An 18654-nucleotide genomic window follows, 5' to 3' on the forward strand; every position below is an offset into this window, starting at 1 on the left:
CCTGCGCCGCCGCCCTGCCCACCCCTCCCGCTCCCCCTCGCAGGCCCCGCCCGGCAGGCTCTGCGGGGCGTGTTTCAGCACCGCGGCCAGCGCCAGGGCTCGGGGGCGGGGCCTGAGGAGGCGGGGCCAGCGAGCTCAGAGGGGCGGTCTAGGAGAGGAAGGGATCTGGAACCCGCGCCCTCTCCTCCCCCCAGAGGGTGGGGCCGCGGTTGTCAGGTTTCTTCCGCTGATTCCAGCGGCAATGCTTCCTGTCCTCTACACCCCTAGTCACCCTGCGGGGACCTCCACCTCCCACCAGCGGCAGCAGCTCCACCCCTCCATCTCGAGGGCCGCATCCTGTGGCTTGCCTTGGTCTTCCAGTCAATGACTGCCAAGACCAGGGTGGAGGCTAGAAATATCCTGTCTGCAAGGACCGTGAGCTAGTGCAATAATCCCCGCAGCAAGAAAGAAGAGCAAAATTCATTCCCCAGAGCCTTCCCCAACCGCAACGGAGCTGCCAGTGTGTACAACACGCGGCCTTTCGCCTCTAGTTTCCAATTTTATTGCAGATTTCTTCCCCCTCGCTCCCCTGCTCGATGTGATGGCTCACACCTGTCATCCTAACACTCAGGACTAGGAAGAGGATCAGGACAAGAGAAGCTATATAAGATCCTGTCTCTAAAACCAAAGAAATAAACCATATATACCCAGATTTTTTTTTTAGATAATTGAATGGCTGATATAAAGTACTAAAAAAAATTTTTTTTCAAAATCCAGAAAGCATACATAAAAGAATAAACCCTTAATAATCCTGAAGTCAGGAGCTAATTAAGATATGATACAGGCTTTAGGCTGTAGAGATGACTCAGTGGATAAACATTTGTCACTCAAGCTTAAGGGCATAAGTTCAAATCCCCAGGCCTCAGGTAAAACAACCTAGAAGCTGAAGACAGAACACTCTGCAGGAGTTTGCAAGTCATCAAGACTGGCTTCTGAAGTAGCATACAAGAGGCCTGCCCCCCAAAAAAGGTAAAAGGGGAAGACTGACTTCCACATGTGTGCTATGGCACACACACACACACACACAGAGGCACAAATTATCCACACAGAAATCACAGACATGGGCTGGAGAGATGGCTCAGCGGTTAAGAGCACTGGCTGCTCTTCCAGAGGTCCTGAGTTCAATTCCCAGCAACCACATGGTGGCTCACAACCATCTGTAATGGGATCTGATGCCCTCTTCTGGTGGGTGTCTGAAGACACCCATATAAATAAAAATAAATAAATCTTTTGAAAAAAAAAAAAAAAAAGAAATCACAGACATTTGAACTGTACTTTGAAGCTGGCCTTTAAAAGCATGCTGGTGCATGCAGCCTTTGATTCCAGCACTTGAGAGGCAGCGGCAGGCAGATCTCTAGGACAGCCTGGTCTACAGATCAAGTCCTAGGATAGACAGAGCCACAGATAGACATTGTCTCAAAAAAAAATCCAACCAACCAAGCAGCAACAACAACAAGGCAAAACAAACAAACAAAAAAGCAAGAGAGAAAACTGAAAACAACACTGGACATTGAGTGGGCGTGGCCACTCACATCTGTGAGTGCAACACTTGCATGGCTAAAACAGGAGGGTTATTCCACGTTCAAGGCCAGCCTAGGTTTCCATGAGACATTGCTAAAAGTATAGAGTTTCGATTTAGATAACAGAGGTTGGAGCCAACACTTACTAAATAGATAAACATCCTGGCAATCTCTATGGACACATGACCCCACCAGGATGGTACTCAGGACTCTCCAAAAGGTAGGCATCATAAGAGGTGGAATTCCACACGCTCTAACTACCCACTAACCCAGAACTTGTGCATGGTATCCTGGGTATGGGTGTCTTTACAGAAATATCTAATTAAGAAACTTCTAAAATATATTTTTATTCAGCCCAAGAATTTCTTTTCTTTTTTTTTTTTTTTTTTTTCGAGACAGGGTTTCTCTGTGTAGCCTTGGCTGTCCTGGAACTCACTCTGTAGACTAGGCTGGCCTCAAATTCAGAAATCCTCCTGCCTCTGCCTCCCAAGTGCTGGGATTAAAGGTGTGCGCCGCCACCACCACCTGGCTTTCATATATTTTTTAAAAATATTTTCTTATTTTTTTTAATGTGTATGGGTGTGGTTTGTATGTATGTCTGTGCACTCTAGAACTGGAATTACAGATGGTTATGAGCCACCATGAGGGTGCTGAGGATGGAACACGGGTCCTCTGGAAGAAAGCTAGTGTGCTTATGCACTGAGCCATCTCTCCTGCCCATATACATGTCTCTCTTTCTTGTTTTTAACAATATTTACTTCCACCTATCCCTAGACACTTTGAATAAGGAGATCCTACATCACTTGGGTGCACCCTGAACCTAGTGGCAAGCACTCTTATGGAGACACACGGGGCACAGTGTCACTGAGGATGTGAGAGCCACCAAACAAAGAGGCAAGATCTGGGGCAGGGCTCAGTGAGTGGGGGAGGGGTCTTGTAAGTCTAGAAGGTTAGACAGGGGTTGGAAAGCAGCTGAGGACCTGAGAATTGGAACATTTCCAGCGAGGACATGGCCCCGTTCAGTGTGCTCCGGAGGACGGATCATGCAGAGGTCACTAGCTGGCCTTTTTCACCCTAGCTTACTTTCACCCTGTGCTCACACAGACTCAAGAGTGACAAGAGTGACAAGAATCCACCAAGGCTGATCTGGACACAGTCATTACTGGTTCTCCACCCAGCCAACCTTGTATCCCTGTATGAGATCCAGAACTCAAAACCCAACAGGAAAACCAGCAGACCAATGTGTGTGGTATGTGCCTGTGTCCAGCAGTGTGCATATCTCAGGGGATACAGACTGAGCTCAAACTCTCTACATAACTAAGGATGTGTCTGAGCTCCCGGATGCTCCTGAGCTCCCGGATGCTCCTGAGCTCCCAGGTGCTCCTGAGCTCCCGGATGCTCCTGAGCTCCCGGGTGCTCCTGAGCTCCCGGATGCTCCTGAGCTCCCGGGTGCTCCTGAGCTCCCGGGTGCTCCTGAGCTCCCGGGTGCTCCTGAGCTCCCGGGTGCTCCTGAGCTCCCGGGTGCTCCTGAGCTCCCAGATACTCCTGAGCTCCTGGACACCCCTGTCTCCACCTCATTTGTACTGTGACTGTAGTCATGTGCTACCATACTCAGCTTTGAAGATGTTAACTTTAAACAAATTATTTTATTACATTTACTTTTATCTTATGTTCACGGATACTTTACCTGCATGTGTGTCTGTATACTTGTATGCCTGGTGCCTGGAGAGGCCAAAGGAGGAGATTAGATCCCATGGGACTGGAGTGACAGACAGGTATAAGCCACCATGTAAGCACTAGTGAAGAAACCATGGGTCCTCTGTGAGAACACCTAGTACTCTCACCCGCTGAGCCTACGAGCCATCTCTCCAGCCCCAAACTGTTTAAAACCTGATGATTGTGAATCCAACAAAAGATGCAAAACATCTAGAACGCACACGCCGCTGGCGAGACTGTGTATCAGCCCAGTCTAGGAAAACTGAGTCGTTCAGAGACCAAAAGAGGCATCTGTCACGTGACCCAGCCATCTGACACGTACGTGTTTGGCCCAGAGATATGAACTTGTGTTTACCCTCCCCTCCCCCCCACCCCACCCCATCCCCAGCAAAAAAAAAAAAAAAAAAAAAAAAAAAAAAATGTTCCATGTTGTCCTACTTAGGGTTATTACTGCTGAGATAAAGCATTGTGACCCAAAGCAACCAGTGGAGGAGAGGGTTTACTCAGCTTACAATTGCACACTGAAGGAAGTCGGGGGCAGGAACTCAAACAGGACAGGAACCTGGAGGCAGGAGCTGAGGCAGAGGCCATGGAGGGTGCTGCTTACTGGCTTGTTCCTTGTGTCTTGCTCAGCCTGTTTTCTTGTAGAACCCAGGACTACCAGCCCAGGGATAGAGCCACCTGCCATGGGCCTGTCTCTCCTCCCCCACTGGTCACTAATTAAGGAAGTGCTTCTATAGGCTTGCCTGTAGCCGGATCTTATGGAGGCATTTTCTCAGTTGAGGCCCCCTCCACTCTGATGACTATAGTTTGTGCACAAGTTGACCTAAAACTAACAGTACACGTGTACACACACAAATCTGCGTGTGCCCCAGACTTTTGAGAAATAATGGAAATGCCACATACCTGTGCAGTTCCCTTGTGCATCCTGAGGGCTGGCAAGAGGCAATCCTGGGAGCTGGGTGGGGCAATGCACGCCAGTCATGCTGTTCTGGGGAGGCTGACGAGGATCGCTGAGTGTAAGGCCAGCCTGGGCTACAGTGTGAGAACCCTGCCTCAAAACCAAGTAAGCTGGACTAGAGAGATGGCTCAGTGGTTAAGAGCACTGACTGCTCTTCCAGAGGTCCTGAGTTCAATTCCCAGCATCCACATGGTGGCTCAACAACCATCTGTAATGGGATCTGATGCCCTCTTCTGGTGTGTCTGAAGACAGCTGCAGTGTACTCACATATATAAAATAAATCATCTTAAAAACATTAAAAATAAAACAATAACAGCAAAAAACAACACACATACAAACAAGAAAAACAAGCAAACAAACAAAGACGTGGGCTGAGTGACCTGCTCGGCATGTAGAAGGCCCTATGACTGTAAGCACAAAAACCCCAGGAGTATTGAAGGAAGAAGGGGGAAGGGGGGACGGGTGCCTCGCACTGTACTGAGTCACAGCGGCGGTCTAACCACCCATCCCAGCATGCAGTGTGGAAGTTCATCTGTATGACCCCAGAGGGCTAAATTACAGAGAAAGAAACACAGTGTGGTAGGGGCAGAGTATGAGGAGACTGCCCGGGGGAAGGGAATCTTTGCAGAGCGAGGTTATTAGTTAATCTCAAAGATGTGAGGGAAAAGACCATCGATCCATAGTGGCCAAATTAAAAGTGCACAATTAGTTAAAAGCAAGCTTTTTTTACTCTTGTATATAGGCTACTTCCCCTTGAAGTGGGGTTTAGGACACGGCTTTTATAGCTCAGGGCAAGGGGCTTTCCAAATGGGGGCATTTAGGGGTGAAACAGGCAGGGTTACAGGAGCAGAACATGAGAGTAACAAGTTAGTCATAAGGCTCTCCAGAAACAATGCCAGGATTACAAGATGGTGGCAACAAGGTAACCTTTGAAACAAAGGTGGGGTTGTGAGATGGTTACAAACAACTTTTTGAAACAAAGACAGTGTTAGTATTCGGTCTAAACTCCACCTCCACAGTTACCTGGCAACAACCAGGTAGGGCTGGTCCACTATAAAAGGGGCTGCTTGTCCCCTCCTCTCTCTCTCAATCTCTTACCCTCTTACTCTCTTGCCTCTAGCTTCTCTGTCCCCTCCCCCTTCTCTTCCTCTCTCTCCACGTGGTCATGGCTGGCCTCTACTTCTCTCTTCTGTCTTCTTCCATCTTCTTCCCCCCACCTTGCCCTATCTCCTGAATAACCCCCCCCCCCAACCGTGTGGTCTGGAGTGGTATGTTCTGAGCTATTGTCAGACATCTAATGCGGATGTCTAACAGACAGGATAACCATTCCTGGAGCAGGCACAAAAGAAGCATTTGTAGTTAAGGCTACAGGTGAGGCATAGCCCGATCCTTGAGAAACAGAGTTAATCATAAACAGGAATAAATCTAGTTTGTGTATATGTGTGTATACACACACACACACACACACACACACACACACACACACACACACACATATATATACCTTCTCCATGAGCCTTGCAGGGGGTCACGTAGATGTCCCGTTTAGGGCTAAGTACTCCACGGGCACTGACCCTCGGCGCTTTTACTAGTCTCTGCATTAAGAGACCACTGCAGAAACTTCTGTGACCAAGCCTGAAGGCAACACTTATCTATATGAGCGTGCAAATGAATAGTTGGTCTGTCTGACATCGTGTCCATACAGTGAAACAAAACTGGGACCGCGAGCTAGAAACGTGGAGCTTGCCGTCAAGCCTGGGACCTGAGTTTTATCTTGGGGACCCACGTAGTGGAAGCAGGGAACTGACTTCCTAAATGGGGCATGGGGTGGTTCGTGCGTGGAACTCGGAAAATTCCAGGTCGGCCTAATTACCGCGGGAAATTAGCGAGAATGGACACGAGGCTTCAATGCTCCGGAGCAGGAGCAAGCCCACGCAGGTCTGAGCCACGCGTGCACCCCTGGTGGGCAGAGCCAGACGGGGCATGAATGCGTGGGAACAGTCAGCCGCCAGGGGGCGCTCTGCACTGGTCCGAGTTTTCTTTGTTGTGATGTGTATAAAACAACAACTTTTATTCTCTTGCGGTTCTTCAACTTAGATCACTGACAACTTAGCCTCTAAGCTACGGAATAATCAGGTGATTGTGTGCAAGCCAGAGGCAGGACAGGGACAGCCTGGACTGGAGAAACGCTGAGCTGCCTTCCAGGCACGTGTCCCAGAGCCTGGCTGTGGGTCCTGGGGAGGAAGGCCGCTGTGCACTGCACAGACAAGGGCGGGACTGTAAAACAGGGCTGGCGTGGGATCACCGGACAATCCCTAACCAGCCAAAGTGATGACGGAATAGAGGGCAGGTGAGGCGACAGCACAGCTGATTGTAAAGACTTACACCAGTTAAGAGCGCTGGCTGTGATTTCAGAGGACCCTGGTTCGATCCTCACCACCTACACTTCAATCCCACGGGATCTGACGCCATCCTCTGGGCCCAAGGCCCTCAGGCGCCCACCCATATGGTACACAGACAAGACATTCAAGCAAACTATCCATACACATAAAATAATAATAACAATAATAATCCTCTTGCCACCGCGGAGGTTGAAGCCACAGATTGTGTGCTCCACTTTGTTGCATCCTTGGCAGGAGGAGGCTTGGAAAAGACGGCTGAGGGAAGAGCCCCAAAGAAACCGACAGCCTCAAGTCCACTTCCTCGTCTCATTTTTTTTAAGCCACATCTTTAATCAAACAAGTACCTTTAAAAGGTTGGATGGTAAACCAAACACAAGCATGACGAGGGTTAGGGACTGCGGAAAGGTCAGCTCGCAGGTGCACAGAGCACAGCACACCAGATAGCAGCTCAGCCACGCAAGGAGACGCAAGGGGATGCAAGGGGACGCAAGGGGACGGAGCCAAATCTACACCCCACCATTTTTGGCAAGTCTATGGGTATGCGTGATTGAATGTGTGTGCGTGGATGCCTGTGTGAGCACATGTGTGTGAGGACAGGTATGCAAACCTGTGTGAGAACACATATGCATGCCTGTGAAAAGACATGTGTGCACACCTATGTGAGGACATGTGTGCATGTGTGTGAGCACATGTGTGTGAGGACAAGTGTGCATGCCTGTGTGAGAACACATGCATGTCTGTGTGAGGACATGTGTGTGAGGACATATGTGTATGTATGTGTGTGAGCCCATGTGTGTATGAGTGTGTGAGAACATGTGTGTGAGTGTGTGAGGACATGTGTGCATGTGTGTGTGAACACATGTGTGTATGAGGACATGTGTGCATTGTGTGAGAACATGTGTGCATACCTGTGTGAACACATGTGTGTGAGGACACATGTGCATACCTGTGTGAGGACATGTGTGTAAGGACATGTGTGCATGCCTGTGTAAGGACATGTGTGTGAGGGCATGTGTGCATTTGTGTGTGAACACAGGTGTATGAAGACATGTGTGCATGTGTGTGTGAGGATGGATGTGCATGTGTGTGAGCACATGTGTACACGTATGTGTGAATACATGTGTGAGGACATGTGTGCATGTGTGTGCGTGAGGACATGTGTGTGTGGTGACGTGTGTGCATGCATGTGTGGGGACACATGTGCATGTGTGTGAGCACATGTGCATGAGGACACATGTCTCTGCCGCCCTGGTGACCCGATGACAGGCACGATGTGTGATTTAGAAGAACTCCAGTACTCACAGTACTGAAGCAAGCACTTTACCTGCTGAGTCATGCCCTCATTCCCCTTTCTTTAATGAGACAGGATTTCATACTAGCTCAGGTTGGCCTTGAACTTACAGTAATTCTCCTGCCTCAGCCACACCATACCCGGCTTTTTGTTTTGTTGTGGTGTAGCCCAGGCTAGCTTAGAACTCACAATCTTGCTGTTTCTGCCTCTCCAGCATAGCCTACCTCTGTGCCCACTGCAGTGAGGCTTTCCTTTAATCCAGAGTGGACAGGTCACAGATGACACAAGCTTTGTGGGGTCATGCTGTTGCAGCTGGTCGATAAATACCTGCTGTACTCTACTCTCTCGAGCATTTTCAGTTATGATTTTTCTTTTTATTGTTTATGTGTTTGCTTGTTTGTTTTAAAACAGGGTGTCACTGCAGCCCAGGCTAACCTAGCACTCACTATACAGCCAAGGATAGACCTTAAGTGCTGAAGTTACCAGCATGTACCATCACTCCCAGCTTATAAATTTTAAAATTAATTATTTTTAAATAAAAGATCGAAGGTCTGGGTGGAGTTTAATAATCAAGGCAGGCAGATTTCTGAGTTTGAGGCCAGCCTGGTCTACAGAGCAAGTTCCAGGACAGCCAGGGCTACACATCTTTATAAACCAGGGTGGGGCAAAGGGAGAGGGGGAGAAAGAGGAGTTGGGGGGAGAGAGAGAGAGAGAATCTCATGTAGTCCAGGCTACCCTAAAACTCACTGTGCAGAGGATAGCCTTTGTCCTCCTGCCTTTCCTTCTGGAATGCTGGGATTTCAGGTGTGCACCCCCACCCCAGTTCACCGCTGTCTGTGTCTTTTCTCACCAACATCGTGAAGGCTCCTAGACTGCCCCCTATGGCTGTTTTGGTTTCAGAAGAAAATTCAGAGTAAAACTCTCCCTGGATCAGGGAAAGGAGGTGGTTAAGCCTGAGGGACTTAGGACTTGGTCTGGTCTGGTTTGGTTTGGTTTTTTGGGGACAAGGTTTCTCTGTGAAAACCTGGCTGTCCCGGAACTGTCTCTATAAACCAGAGTGGCCTCCAACCTCTGCCTCCTGGGTTTTAGGATTTTTTTTTTTTTTAAGTTTTCAATTCGTGTGCAAGAGGAAACACAGAATTGTTGAAGTTCTCTTTGCCACGCTCTTTATTCGTAGTGGTCAAAACACTTCAGCCCGGGGAAGTCTGTGAGCAGCTGAAGGTGTCATTGGCCGAGCCAGGGCAGAGGAAGGGAATAGACAAGGGGCGAGAAGTTTCCAACACACTTGAAAACAAAATGGCAGATTCTGTACCCACCGTCCCACCCCCTAGATCCCCCACATTTGCTCCTCTCACGCTGATGGCCTCTTGGCTGGCTCCTGCAGCTGGTGACCCAAGTTCTGGCCCTAGGAATGCTGGGTTAAATGACTCCCAAGGTCATGGCATTCCTAAGTGAAGCCAAGTTGGTCAAGATAAAAAGCCGTACCCAGAAGCGCCCCAACCTGGGGCCCCAGGAGCAGCTTTCCACCTCCTGGAGTTAGAGGTGGTGGCTCGAGGGCGGCAGCAAGCAGACCTTCAAGGAAAGCCTCTCTGTTTGCACACCTGAGCACACTCAAGCAGCTGGACCCTTCCCAGCCTGCACCACCAGGCTTGGAGACCTCATTCCCAGGGAGGAGTAGAGAGTACTCCTGGCGATATATGACCTTGGGTAGGGGGCTGGGTGACTGAAAGCCTTAACTAAGGGGTGTTGGGATAGAGGATGGGTGGGCACCGCTATGTCCAGTGGGTGCAGCTTTTATACTGAATTTGCAGGTGCTGAGTGAGTCACTGGAGAGGGGTCCAGCAGAGTTGTAAACTGCCTTGTGACACAGCTCCCTGGGACAGGGCAGAGGGTTACTCATCAGAGAATATGCATGTCTTAGCCAGGGTAGACCCAGGAATCCCCAACAAGCATGGAAGGAAATCACGGGGGTAAGGACCTAAGACCCTTGTCACCTAAGCTTCATACCCGAGTTTGGGCAGCCCCCACAGCAGGTGACACAAACACCTTAGGTTCCTCTTGTGTGTCACCTCAGCCTTGTCTCGTCTCCGAGCTCAGGTTGCTAGCTCAGACCTTCAGAGCTCTCAGGTAACAGTCCGATTCGGAGCACTGTGCATACAGCCATAGGTCATATGAATGCACTTCAGGAGTTTCGAATTAACACAGACAGCACCTGGAGACCCGTGTCCAGTCCACCACTCTTCCAGCTCTTGAAGTCACTTCTGGCTGACAGACTGGAAGGCTCAGCTAGAACGGGTGGGCTACCTAACTCGCCCAGCTGATAACATGTCCAGGGTCCTCCCCACCCTTTTTTTTAAAAAAAATTAATTGATTAATTTATTCACTTTACATCCCAATATTAGCCCTCCTTCCCTCCCGATACTCCTTCACACAGATCCTCCCAACCCACCCTTTTCCCTCTTATTTGTGCCGCTGGGTATCAAACCCAGGACCTCATAAGTGCTGTGTGGGCAAGTACACTACCACTGAACAACCTGGCTCCGGAGTCTATTGTCTTAGCTGTTGAGTGATAACATGACCCACATTCCCGTGAACTCAGAAATGTACACACACATCTAATAGGACTTTTGTCAATTAACACACACACACACACACACACACACACACATGGCTAATACGACCTTTGCCAACCATCTTATCAGGACCCTCCCCACTGCTGACAGACCACATCTGTGCCTGTTTGTGGCCAGTTGTACAGTGTGCAGAAGGCGGGTCACGTGTAGATAGGGCCCCTTTAAAGGCCCTCTGCCTCAGTTGGCTCTTGCCTTCTGCCATCTGAACTTGCAGCTCCCGTCCACCCCAGCTGTACCAGTCACCATGGAGAAGGCCCTTGTCCTTCTGCTTGTGGCCCTCGTTGCAGTGGCCTACGCAGCTCCTGGACCCCGGGGTATTGTTGTCAACCTGGTAAGGAGTCTCCAGGGAGCCCTCAGAGTCTTGTGGGGGATTTTGTAAGCATGGCTTCTGACCTCTTGTGCCACCCAGCTAGGGCATCTCACCCTGAGTTCTCAGCTGTATTAATAGCCCTTTCTCAGGTCAACATCCCAAGAGTGGACAGCCCTGCACTCCACCCGACCTGACGGAGAGGGTACTGTCTGCAAAGACAGAGCCCTAAGGCTTGTCTACCACCCTGGATAGAAAAGTCCCATGGCTTAAAGAATGACAACTTTCTAAGAAAGAGCATGACAATGACCCCAGTCTCTACCTTCTGATGATACCTTTCCCTGTGCCAGACACAGTTCTAAGGGCCTGGGGGATGTACATCACAGCCTCATAGTACAGCACAGAGCCAGGCAGAGGAAGCTGGGACAGCTAGCACTAGAGCTTGTGCTGGGACCCATGCTGCCTTCCCATCATGCCTTAGTGCGGCAAGCCCTACATGGCCAGCAGCCCCAGAGAAGGCATGGGAGGTGGGCTACTCCAGGATGTCCCAGAAATCTCTGTACATGTCTTTTGGACAAGGGTAGAGTTGTTTGTTCATTTGAGACAGGATCTCATTGTGTAGCCATGATTTTCCTGGAACCTATTTTGCAGACCAGGCTAGCCTCGAACTCATAGCCACCTGACTCTGCCTGTCAAGTGGGTGACGCCAAGCATGTGATGCTTGTGTGACATCCTACCTCTCTGGGAAGGCTGAGGCAGGTGGTCACAGGTTGAGGCTAGCCTAGGCTTCATAACTCTACTACTGCCTGGGCTGTGAGATCCTGTCTCATAAAAAGAAAGGAAGAACGGAAATGTGGGAGACTCTGCTTTGGGGGCACCTGTGTAAGGCACCAAGGTGCCAGTGGCTGGCCAGGGTCACCAGGGAGCAGCCAGTAGGACCTGTAGGTCTGTCCTCCTAGCCCAGGACATCTCTGTCACCTCTTACCTCCTGACATGAGTAAGGTACAGTGGCCCCAGACCCAGGGGTGACATTCCACATACACCTCATCAAGGGAGGTGCTGATTGTAGCTGGGGGTGGGGGGTGGGGGGTAGGGGGTGGGGGGTGGGGGGTGGGGGGTGAGGTGAGCTCTGGAGAGAACCGGCATGGGAAAAGGGTTTGGGCTAACAGGTTGTCCCTGCAGGATGAAGGTGAGATCTGCTTAAACAGTATGCAGTGTAAGAGCGGGTGCTGCCAACATGACACCATCCTGGGCATCACCCGTTGCACACACAAGGCCATGGAGAACAGCGAGTGCTCCCCAAAGGTGTGTGTCTGGGGGGGGGGCTTGGGGAAGAAGTGGGGTGGGCACCTGGGCATGCAGTGTTGAGGAGTGAGGAGGGAGATCCCAGGGTCAAAGGTTGAACCCATCCCATGTCCCCATTTGACTTTCACAGTTGCCCCTCGGTATGTGTGTGTGTCTGTTCCCATTCCACAGGTGGGTAAAACAGAGGCCCCTGTGTACCATTAAGTTAGTAGGAGTATTGATGGAGGCCTAATCCATGGTCCCCTGGTGAGGTAGTCAGGAACACCCCCGGGGAAGTACCAGGCAGCCAGTTCCCAGCTGAGTAGGGAGCAAAAGATAACCAAGTGACTCTGTTGTCCCTATCTCTGCAGACCATTTATGGGATCTACTACAGGTGTCCCTGTGAGCGGGGTCTGACCTGTGAGGGGGACAGGAGCATCATCGGTGCCATCACCAACACCAACTACGGCATCTGCCTCGACTCCGGGCGCTCTAAGCAGTGAGACATGCAGTTAGCTGGGCCACCTCTCTCTTCCTCCATCTGTCCCATCTGAGCCAGCTGCTGGCAATTAAAGCCCACTTGCAACCTTCCCCGCCTCTGCCTGTCCTCTCTGTGCAAGTACAAGTCTCATAAGCATTTGTCTTCCAGGGCCAGGGTCCCACAGGGCAGAGGGGGGTGTGGAGACTGGGGTCCAGGACGGCCTGGTGAACAGACAGGACTAGAGCTGGGCTTAAGAAGCAGGCTCCAGGCCTTCCAACCCTCGGAGCCCCTGGGGACAAGCAGGCAGGTGCAAACAGCACAGGTCTCCGGTGGGAATTTTCTGGGGCCCAGCATCTGATCCTGAGAGTCCCCTGTTCTGGCTCTCCCTCTTTCCTGGGCTCCCCTTTCAGTTGTGATAGCTCACTGATACCACTCAGGCGCTAATGAGTCTGACCACTAACAACTGCAGTGGGTTTACCCCTTTTTAGAACCCCCCTCCAGTGACCCTGGGAGGAAGAACTTGTCGTCTCTACTTCATAAAGATACTGAACTCAGCTGGGAAGTGGTGATGCATGCCTTTAATCCTAGCAGTCAGGAGGCAGAGGCAGGTGGACCCTGAGGCCAGCCTGGTCTACAGAGTGAGTTCTGGGATAGCCAGGGCTACACAGTGAAACCCTGTCTTTCTTTTATGTGTGTGTATGTATATGTGTTTATATATTCTCTTGGGAGCCATCAAATACTAGTTAGAGCCAGTGAGATGGCTTAGTGTCACCAAGCCAGCCCGGGGTTGTTTCTGGGGTCACACACAGTGGAAGGAAAAGGAATACAAGTTTCCCTCTGACTCCCACACATGTGACATGGTGCATGAGGCCACACACATACACACTCATACACACATATACATACACACACTCATACACACATGTATACACATTTACACACATCCACACAAATAGCACACACACATGAATGAATGAATGAATGAATGAATGAATGAATGAATAAAAGTAATTTTTAAAAGCCCACAAGTTAATTAGCAAGCAGTAAGGCCCAAGGAGAAGCTAAGTGTCCCCTGAGTTGGGGTGCTGGGGAAGAAAGTTACACAAAGCATGGGTATCAAAACTCAGGTGTTCCCCAAGTCCAACAGTCTGTAGTTCTGGGATCATCAATGCCTCTAGATACTGTGGTCTCCTGCCTCTGCCTTCAGACCACATTCAGATGCAAAGCCCACGTCATTCTAGCGTCACTAAATGAGGCGTTTAGGTCTCACAACCCCAGAAGTCGGGAGACAGGAAATGCTGGCTTGTGTCTGCTGAGTTAGAGGCCACTCCTAGCATCAGACACTCTCAGTATGTTCTGAAGCAGGGAGTAGGGGCTTGGGGAGACGACAAGGAGAATGTTTCTCAACCTGTGGGTCAAGACCCCTTTGGGGGTTAAACAACTTTTTTTTTTTTTTTACAGAGGTTGCATTCTAGATATTTGTGTTACAATGCATAACAGTAGTAAAATTACAATAGCAATGATAATAATGTTATGCTTGGTCACCCCAACATGAGGAACTGTATTATTTTTGAGACAGGGTCTCATCATGTAGCTCTGGCTAGCCTAGAACTCACAATGTAGACTAAGCTGGCCTCAGAACTCACAGAGATCCATGTGCCTCCTGAATGCCAGGACTGACTACAGGCAAAAACTATGCTGAGGACTTATTTATTTTATGGGTGAAGAAAAGCATGTATAGGTTCAAAGGTCAGAGGGCAACTTCCATGTGCAGGTCCCGGGGATCAAACTTAGGTCATCAGGCTTTGCAGCAAGCACCTACTGAGCTATCTTGCCAGCCCAGAATTTCAGAACAGATGACTCTGAGCCCCAGGCTTGCTGGGAGAAAGGTTTGTTCAAGCAGCCACAGTGACTGGCAGTCCTTCGTTTCTGTGGAGCCCAATCCCTAGGCACTTCTGCACACCTAAGATACTTTCCTCATGCTTGACACGCCTAATATACCACACGGGCACCGTGGTCAGCCTACATACCTGCAAAAGCATCACCGTGGCTCTCTTTCAAGGCCATGTGTCTCCTGCCTCTGCACCTGGCCTGCACCATAGAAGGGGGAGCAGCTTTGCCTTTCTTTCTTTCTTTCTTTCTTTCTTTCTTTCTTTCTTTCTTTTTTGTTTTGTTTTGAGACAGGGTTTCTCTGTGTAGTTCTGGCTGTCCTGGAACTCACTCTGTAGACCAGGCTGGCCTCGAACTCAGAAATCTGCCTGCCTCTGCCTCCCAAGTGCTGGGATTACAGGCGTGCACCACCACTGCCTGGCTTTTGCCCTTCTTTCTTGAGAGTGAAACCCCGGGATTACTTGAGGAAGCAGCAAACCTAGCTCTGGGAAAAGGATCAGGAATTCTCAGTCAGGGCCATCCAGCCTCCCTTGCAGCTAGATTTGGTCTGACACAATCGTGAGCCGTGTAATGTGAAGAAGAGTTTGCCATGAGCGACGGTTCCCAACCTCTGTAATCCGGAGAAAAGTGAATCACACCCAGTATGTGCTCAATAAGTGGGGTGAGCCCAGGGAGCTCAGAGCAGGGGCTGTTACGTCTCATCTCTCTGATGACAGCCATAGCCCAAACCCCAGGACCAGAGCCTTTCTCCTAATCGTCTTGGACCCAACCTTCTGTTATGTCACTTGCTGCTTTCTCCTGCCAGTCTCAGAGGCTGCCTGCCTTCCCAGACGATAAAACCTTAGGGCCATGGCAGCCGGAGAGGGTTGCACCCTCCAGAGGGGAGATACAATCAAGACAAGCTGTTGCTGGGGTTGAGGGGGAAAGGGGCAGCTGCTGTTGCTGTGGTTACATAGGGTGGCCAAAAGCGAAGGGCTCTTTAGGGGACAGCTAAAGGCTTGGCTCCTACAGTGTCATGACATGTCAAAGGCTGGGAAGAGAGGTCCTGTGGTCCTGTGGTTCTGGGCTAACAGGAGAAATGGGCCAAAAGAAACAGCAGTGAGTGCTTGCTGGACAGGACTATCCTCCCAGCTAACCAACCGACATCTTCAGGAGCTCAGCTGCACTGGAGGTTGAAGTTCACTCAAAGAAGGATGGAGAGTGTAGGTCATGTGTCCATCATACTCTGCAGCGGCTCCTCCCAGACAACTGTTTGCAATTCTGCCCTAATTGCTTGAAGCCTGGAGAGGGAGTGGTCTCAGGGAAAGGGATGAAGTAGATTAGGGCAAGGGCTTCATCTCTGAAGCCACGGGGAAGCCAATGTAGGAGCGGAAGTGGAGGGTGGGGCAGACTTCCAGGGCAGCAGCTGCTTTGTGATCACCCGTGTTTCTGTCCGTACCCCCGGTACCCTACTCTGTAAGTAAGCACAATGAACTCAAGTTCTGAAGTGTTGGTAAGGAGGGTTATGGAAAGGAACTTGGGTTTATTTTTAGGACCTTATTGGGTGGGGAAAGATGTTTAGTTCCTTCCATCCAGTCTTGTTACAATGTAGAAAGTCCTTGTTACAATGTAGAAAGTCCTTGTTACAAAGTAGAAAGTCCTTGTAACAATTTAGAAAGTCCTTATGTAGAAAGTCCTTTTTACAAAGTAGAAAGTCCTTGTTGGGGGGGGCCAATGGAGACCCCCTGGGTGTCGAGAACTGTTTCAATGCCTGAGGAAACCTCTGCAGTAGGATCTGATTTAAATTCCAGCCTCACCTGCTCTGGCTGTCTGATCCCAGCACTCCGAAGGCTGAGACAGGAAGATCAAGCCTTTGAGCCTAGCCTCCTGAGTATCGGGATTACAGGCGTACACCACCATGCCCAGAAAAGGTGGGATTTTTGCTTGTGAAGAGTCTGCTGAGTTCAAGGCTGATTCTCAAGGCTGGTTCCTTGAGAATCCAGGTCTCTCATAGTTCCCAGGGTCACAGCAAGGGGAGAGGATTAGAGAATCAAGTGCTTTCTAGATGCCCACAGATGGCAAAGACAGCCCTCGCCGTCCCCCGCCCCCACTTGAGGCTGATGCTGCTATGTCCAGAAGCTATGAAAGTTTCATAGAGCCCAGCATGGAGCATTCAGTGGGAGACAGGAGACAATGACAGGTCACTCTGTAGTGGCTGGAAGGTCCAGGGTGAGCATCCCCCAGAACCACCCTTAATATGTATGGTCTGAACTTTTTAGTGGGCTGTGTGGTTTACTTCCTTCCCACTTGTGGGGCCAGTGGGAAGGGGTAGGTTGAAGGCATTGGACAAACATCCAGGTTGGTTGGGGTTCCTCTCTTGTACCACGATATCTCTCTCTCTCTCTCTCTCTCTCTCTCTCTCTCTCTCTCTCTTTTTCCCCCTGCTCTGTCCAAAAACAACACATCACTTCCTTCGGCCAGGCAGAAACGGCCCAAGGAAGGAGGCTTTGGTGGATTTGAGGTGTTCTCTCTGCTGTCTTGGACAAAGGGGTTGATGGGAAAAAGGCTAAATGGTTAATGACTACATTTTAGGAAGAGGCTTCTCTAGCCTATGCTCTCCTGCAACTTGAAGCAATCCTTCTGCCTTAGCCTCCCAAGTGCTAGAATTATAGGCATGAACCACCACTTCTGGCTTACTGCAGAGCACCAACACTGCCAGGTGAGTAACATTGGTATTTAAATGTCCTTGTTGTAGAAACTTGTAATCCCGGGAGCTGGTGAGATGGTCCAGCGGTTGAGAACACTGACTGCTTTTCTGGAGGTCATGAGTTCAAATCCCAACAACCACATGGTGGTTCACAACCATCCATAATGAAATCTGATGCCCTCTTATGGGGTGTCTAAAGACAGCTATGTACAGTGTACTTACATATAACAAATAAATAAAAACCTTGGACTGGAATGAGTGGGGCAAGAGGGAGAAGGGAAAGGGGGAAGAGAAAAGAAAAGAAAATTTTAATCCCAATCTGGGGTTTCTACCCCACCTTTGACCATTTAATTCCCAGATAAAAAACACCACCTTTATATTTACAATAAACCTTAATCAGCACAGGAGCTGGGCAGATATCTGCCCTCTATGTTGTTACAATCTACTTTTCTGTCGATAACCCTGAGTTATTACTTACTATCTTTCATCTGGAGCACTCTTAACTCCAGTTGGCCAGCCCTCAGGGCCATGTTTTCTTGACTCTTAACCCATCGCATTTTCCTCTTCCTCCTCCTTTCTTCTCTCCCTCATGGTTCTCCTCCAACCCCCTAGCCCAGGAACCCCCAAAACCCCCAGTGTCTCTTCTGCCCAGCTATTGAATGTCGGCATCTTTATTCGCCAATCAGAAATAACTTGGGGGCAGAGTCACATAGTGTAACTCAGTGGGTAGAGTGTTTGCCTGGCACACAGGAAGCCCTGGGTTCTAGCTCCAGCACTGCATAAACTGGGCATGGTGGTGCAGGCCTGCGGTGCCAGCACTCAGGAGTACGGGAGCAAGAGGTGCAGAGCCAGGGTGCAAGCTAACCCAGGACAGTAAGGCCAAGGTGCAGCAGGTGGAGCAGAGTCTCTGCGGATATGGAAACACCTGGAAGCCGCAGGTCCAGCTCTACTCACCCTCTGCAGAACCCAGGCTGTCCCAGCTGGCAGTTTCCAGAAAGTGATTGGTTTAGGTAATTATCAGTCTTACGCAGCTGGGGAAATGGCTCAGTCACTGAAACCCTTGTTTTGGAAATGAGAACCCCTAAACTACATAAAAAAAAAAAAAAAAATTGCCGGTCAGTGGTGGCGCATGCCTTTAATCCCAGAACTTGGGAGGCAGAGGCAGGCGGATTTCTGAGTTCGAGGCCAACCTGGTCTACAGAGTGAGTTCCAGGAGAGCCAGGACTACACCGAGAAACCCTGTCTCGAAAAAAAAAACCAAAAAAAAAAAAAAAAAAAAAAAAAAAAACCAGAGGCAGCACCCAAACCAGTGACTCCAGTTCTGGGATATCTGGTGCCCTCTTCTGGCCTTTGCAAGTATTGCATGCACATCGTGTCTAGACATACATGCAGGTGAAACATTCACACACACAACATAAAAAGAAGCCTTTTAAACATTATTTTT

At 49.8% G+C, this 18654-nt stretch overlaps 1 protein-coding gene across 1 annotated transcript; it reads left to right on the forward strand.

Moving 5' to 3' along the window:
• Positions 1-10732: 10732 nt before the first annotated feature.
• Clps (colipase) lies at positions 10733-12743 on the forward strand. Its single transcript, XM_034524669.2, has 3 exons — positions 10733-10893; positions 12052-12174; positions 12525-12743. The coding sequence occupies exons 1-3, from the start codon at positions 10807-10809 to the stop codon at positions 12654-12656; spliced, it is 342 nt and encodes a 113-aa protein (XP_034380560.1). The 5' UTR covers positions 10733-10806; the 3' UTR covers positions 12657-12743.
• The last annotated feature ends 5911 nt before the right edge of the window (positions 12744-18654 follow it).

The sequence above is a fragment of the Arvicanthis niloticus genome, chromosome 20, assembly GCF_011762505.2.
Source record: "Arvicanthis niloticus isolate mArvNil1 chromosome 20, mArvNil1.pat.X, whole genome shotgun sequence".
NCBI classification, from domain to species: domain Eukaryota; kingdom Metazoa; phylum Chordata; class Mammalia; order Rodentia; family Muridae; genus Arvicanthis; species Arvicanthis niloticus.

Bases quoted from the DNA above. Each gene is read 5' to 3' on its own strand.
- Clps (XM_034524669.2), top strand. From the start codon at position 10,807: ATGGAGAAGGCCCTTGTCCTTCTGCTTGTGGCCCTCGTTGCAGTGGCC. The intron at 10,894-12,051 runs GTAAGGAGTCTC...TTGTCCCTGCAG, and splicing joins GGGGTATTGTTGTCAACCTG to GATGAAGGTGAGATCTGCTT. The intron at 12,175-12,524 runs GTGTGTGTCTGG...CTATCTCTGCAG, and splicing joins ACAGCGAGTGCTCCCCAAAG to ACCATTTATGGGATCTACTA.